The sequence below is a fragment of the Nothoprocta perdicaria genome, unplaced genomic scaffold (assembly GCF_003342845.1).
Source record: "Nothoprocta perdicaria isolate Ctin4 unplaced genomic scaffold, notPer1 scaffold_122, whole genome shotgun sequence".
Classification (NCBI taxonomy): Eukaryota; Metazoa; Chordata; class Aves; order Tinamiformes; family Tinamidae; genus Nothoprocta; species Nothoprocta perdicaria.
Genome location: NW_020454339.1, coordinates 123,646 through 129,134, shown reverse-complemented (window position 1 = coordinate 129,134; position 5,489 = coordinate 123,646). Strand labels below are relative to the sequence as shown.

At 40.3% G+C, this 5,489-nt stretch overlaps 1 protein-coding gene across 2 annotated transcripts in view; it reads left to right on the top strand.

Annotated features, from left to right (window-relative positions):
• Window positions 1-5,489, top strand: part of EBAG9 (estrogen receptor binding site associated, antigen, 9) — a 19,312-nt gene that overhangs the window by 10,107 nt on the left and 3,716 nt on the right. For both annotated transcript variants that reach the window (XM_026054530.1, XM_026054528.1), the window contains exons 5-6: window positions 21-128; window positions 1,107-1,198. In XM_026054530.1, the coding sequence (XP_025910315.1) occupies window positions 21-128; window positions 1,107-1,198 (200 nt within the window). The remainder of the gene's footprint in view (window positions 1-20; window positions 129-1,106; window positions 1,199-5,489) is intronic.

Here is a 5,489-nt window from a genome sequence, read left to right as displayed (position 1 = left end):
CCTCTCGTTTTTGTTTTCAGATAGTTATTAAAAAACGAGAACCTTTAAATTTTGGGATCCCAGAGGGAAATACAGGATTCTCTAGCAGATTAGCAGCTACACAAGATATTCCTTTTATTCACCAGTCTGTAAGTATGCTCTAAATACTGACCTTTCCTTTGGCAAGTAAATTACTGCTCCATAGGAGAAAGAAGGTGGTCTAAGGAGAGTGGAACAACAGCTGGTATATTGTAATTGCTTTTAAAATTGAGTATTTTGTGCAAAGCAAAAAAGTAGTAGCTGCTCCGAACTAATTTATTATCAGTAGATAAATTTATCAGATTAGGAGATAAAATGGTAGGAAGCCTCCCAAACACCTGTGTATTTCCAAATCTCTTAAAATGATGGGCTCTAAGCTTCTGGGGCTTTGCATAGTAATTTCTCAACATGAATAGAAGGTTGTGGGTTTGTTTGCTGGTTTTTCTTTAAAAAGACCTTCAGCTTACCTTTCCATCTTCATTATATGTTCTTTCCTTAAATATATCCAGGGTTTTGAACTTACTGCCTCTGAACAAAGTGCTATAAAATATTTTTTAATATTGTTACACATTAATGTGGTGCACAAACGGGTCTGGGCACAAAGCAGTGTAAACCACTGCTGGGCACAAAGCACTGATAAAACAGCCTTAGGATATGAACTACAATTATTTTCATAATGAAAATAATTTAGAAAATGACTTCTGAGTAACAACAGCACTTAAATAGTTTTGGTAGGGCAAACCAGTGAATGCACATGTTGGTTTGTCCATTGAACTTCTATAAATCTCTTAAATTATATGCTCAGATTGTCTGCTCAATTTACTTTCCCTTTCCTAAGAATGTATTTCAATATTTCCATCCATTACATCTCCAACAGGTAAGAATCCAGAAAGGTATGCTAACAATCAGCTGAAAAAGTTGTTACGGGGATGTGGGAAAACTGTCCTTGTACTGTCATGTAGTACTGTCATATGTCAAAGGTTTCTGGAAATTTTAAGCCCCAAATTTAAAAACAAAAGTGCTTTTATCTCGGATATCCTGCATGTGATTATAGAGAATTATTATACATTTTATTTGTCTTGTTTCAGCCTGAATTAGGAGACCTGGATACCTGGCAAGAAAATACTAATGCCTGGGAAGAAGAGGAAGATGCTGCCTGGCAGGCAGAAGAAGTTCTTAGGTAAATGAAAATAGGGAAACAYGATATAGCTTTTCACTAGGGTAAACAGTTCTTAAGATAAACTACTTTTATCTCATCTCAGTATAACTACTGCTTTGCAGAATAGATTTTGTATCTAATCCAGTTAATTATCACGACTAGTGAAGAAAATCTGAGAATCACAAAAACTAGGAATGTTAAACTTTAAAATATTACTATATACAAATATATTTCAACTTGATTAAGTAAAATACTACTGAATACTACTGTATACTACTGTAAAATACTACTGTCCTTAAAGATCATAGCCTTGTGCTATCAACTAAAAAGCAGTTGAGGTTGGAAGAAGGGATAAGTAAATATATTCATGGAGTTCTTAGAAATGCCTTAGAAATGTTTCTCCAGCTAACTTAGCTTACCTAAAATGCTTGTGTGCAAAATGAAGAATTTGTAGAAAATGCATATGAATACCTCATCTCTTGTATCCTGTTCTTGTCACTTGGTTAAGTTTCATTTCAAGGTTTATCAAATAAGAATTTCTTGCTACACGATTAGATAATCTGCCTTAGATGGCTCCAGCATCCTTAACTGCTTCCACTTCGGCCTTAAAATCATTGATCTGTGGCCTATGTGGCAATAGTGAAATAATTGTAGAATTTTTTTTAAGTATTTTGCATAATCATAGAATCTGATCTATTTATTGTAGCCTTTTATGTGAAACTTACTTTAAAAAAAAAAAAAAAAAGAGTAAGAAGAAAGGGAAGTTGCTGGCAAGCTTCTGTTGAATTAATGATGGTAATTCTACTAATTCTGATGCTGTCAAACTTGCCTGGCAGCAACTTGAGAAAAGGGAGCTGTAGGGCAAATACTTCTGTGAACTTATTCAGATTCTTTCAGCTGCACAGTCTAGTCAATAGCTTGTTTTTTTTTTCCCCACCCACTACTGAAACTGTTTCAGGCTCTGTCCTGCACTGATGTATCACAGAAGCACAAACTGTGTGATATGTCTGACTGACCTACCATTGGGGTCATCTTGCTCCGAGAATAGTATTTTTTTCTTTGAGGAATATCAACAGACTCAGTGAGATTTTTCTGAAGCTCAATACATTGAGCTTTTACTTTCTTTCTGGTGCATCAGTGGTACCTCCTCCCCTCTTTTTGAATTGAAAGATGAGATTTTTGCTGACTGTGGATTCTACACTAATTTGCTGAAACATTATACTAGAAGGGCTTAATTTTTTTTAAGACTGAAAAGAACAAGTACTCAAGCTTTCACAGGCAAGAACTTATTATATAAAATTAGCTACTAAAAGCTGGTATGGATATGTGCCAACTTATATAGAGAGTATAAAATTTAATAATAATGTGGATTTTTGAGGTGGTGAAAGGCAGGTTGGTTCCCAAGTGTTAGGCTCATGCTCCACAATACTGAGAGATGCTCAAATTTAGGCTTCTGGAGATCTCTCTTGCAGTAGTAGAAGTAAGGTTTAATTCAGACTTGATTTTCAGAAATATCAGTTTGACTAAATCTCTAAATATTTCAATCTTTTAAACTATTAAAATCTTCAGCTCAAGTGGTTACTTGTCAGAGTTATTGGTTGGCAGGGACGATTCTCTACTTGTTTTAGTAGGGATATGTGAATACACACACACACACACGTATGTGTACACATGTATGTGTGTGTACACACTCCCACGGGTATGTGTTTGTATATGCATATACTGATATTTCAAGTGAACAGAGCAACGGCAGGATCAGAACTGTAGCCATGTGTGTGACAGACTTCTTGGCCAGCTATGAATGGCTGCTTTGGTACAACTGGCCACTGTGGGTTGTATCCCAGCTGTGAAATGAAAGCTTTCTTTAATTCATGACACATCACTTGGATTACTGCATTTTTCTGTAACTGAGGAAAATGCAGTCAGACTTTTAGCAAGAGCAATAGGAAGCATCTTCTGGGTTTAGGAGCTCTCTTGAAGTAGAGACGTTGGTGTATTTTATTTCTTATACTTAACATGTAAGAGTTCATGTTACTTGACAGGCCTGGCTCCATCGTCAACAGATGACATTAGGGGCCCCCAAGTCTGTTCCTAATGCTAAAAGACAAACATTCTGGCCTATGAAATGTTGTGGAGCTCCTGGACTCATAGTTTTTGCACACAGTCTGCCTAACCCTCCASAGAAGGCTAATATGGATATTATTCTAGCAGTGCTCATCAAAAATTGAGTGTTTTTAAAATGAGAATAAGGATCTCCATTAGTTAGGTATGTATATGTTAGGTACCAGCCTTACSCCATACACCAGTACAGGCTGGGGACTGACCTTCTCGAGAGCAGCTCTGTAGAGAGGGACCTGGGCGTCGTGGTGGACAGCAGGTTGAGCGTGAGACAGCAGTGTGCCCTGGTGGACAAACAGGCCAGTGGGATCCTGGGCTGCATTAAGAAGAGCGTTTGTAGCAGGTTGAGGGAGGTGACCGTCCCCCTATACACAGCCCTGGTGAGGCCACATCTGGAGTACTGTGTCCAGTTCTGGGCTCCCCAGTACAAGAGGGATGTGGAGCTGCTGGAGAGAGTCCAGCGCAGGGCTACCAGGATGATCAGGGGCCTGGGACATCTGCCCTGTGAGCAAAGGCTGAGAGAGCTGGGCCGGTTCAGCCTGGAGAAGAGAAGGCTGAGGGGGCACCTGATCAGCGTGTATAAATACCTCAAGGGAGGCAGTGAGGAGGAGGGGCAGCCTCTTTTCAGTGGCGGACAGCGATAGGACTAGAGGAAATGGCCACAAGCTGAGGCATCAAAAGCTCCACAGGAACTTAAGGAAACATTTCTTGACAGTGAGGGTGCCAGAGCCCTGSAACAGGCTGCCCAGAGGGGTTGTGGAGTCTCCTTCTTTGAAGATCTTCCAAACCCGCCTGGATGCCGCCCTGTGCCACGTGCTGTAGATGACCCTGCGTGTGCAGGGGGCTTGGACTAGATGACCTCTGGAGGTCGCTTCCAACCTTAAGGATTCTGTGATTTTATGRTTCTGTGATTCTATTGGTGCCCAGCTAATATTGTCTTGGATTGGAATCTTTTGTGTAGTAATGGAGTGGTGGCCATGCTACGGTGGGCTGTGGCTTMTTAAATAGCAGGACGTCTACATATATGTTAGTTAACGCACATATAACAGGCCCCAGGCTTCCTGGAAATCAAAGCACAAGTCAGTGTTGGAAAAGACAAGAATGGAGGAGGCTGATGATGCTTGGGAAGTCTGTGCAGTCTGTTCTGCTCCAGAGCAGAGTCTGGGCTGCGAGCACTGGGATTCCTTCTAGTCAATGGGTGAATCAACGTGGGGCAGTAATTTGGCTTCTCATTTTCTGTGGAATTAATTCAAGTTAGATTCTCTGATACTGGTGAAAGGTTTTTCAGCAGGAACAAGGGTTAAGCTGATTGCTCCTTGGTTTAGGAAGCAGCTGTATGTAAAATAAGATGGGTGCAAAATTTTTTGGTGGGTTTTTTAGTTTAGTTTTGCTTTTTTTTTTTGCCCTTTTCCTGTTTAAGAGAAATAGCAAATTACATGAAATCATACATCAGTTTTTCAGAATTATACAATAATTCAAAACACATGGGAATAAGAATATCCTTCTGCTAACTTGGTTGGGGTTATAATATTATACAGTTTGTACTTTAGTATTCTGCCTCTACTAACCAGCAAGAGATTTATTTTCGTGGGGTGTAGCTCATGTTCTGAATGCAAAGCAAGATTAACATCGGTGGGTGAATATATCTTTTGGCCAGAAGCACTTCCATCATTCAACTCTGCTTCAGAGTCAGTTCTCCTTGTTCTGGATCCCCTCCAGACATGAGCCACATATGGGCATAGTTCATTACAAAAAGTTTACTGAGAAATGAAAACTTCCTGAGCCTGAAAGATAGWGATTTTATGTTGAAAACAGGAAGCCAGAGTTGGAAATTCCCGCCTGCAGGTACCTGGAGTCCAGCAGTGCTGCTGAGCCAGCAGAGGGCATAGAAACCACTCAAGAAATCTCTGTGCAGAGGATGCCCTGTGGGCTGCAGTTTATGGAGAAGCAACCATCAGCTGAGGCTTCCCTCCCTTCACAAAAACAAATGAAGAGCTGCTTTTTGTTGTTAGATTGATTGATTAATGAAACTTCACTGTCCCTACATACTTGATTGCATGTTGCCTCTTCACCTCTCCTACTGCCTCGATGTGGATAGGGTGTAAAAATCTGCTGTGMGGTGACAGGTCTGTTGTCCTGAATGCTATGAGGGAAAATGTTAGTGCACTGCTGAATGGGGAAGGGGCCTTGGTGA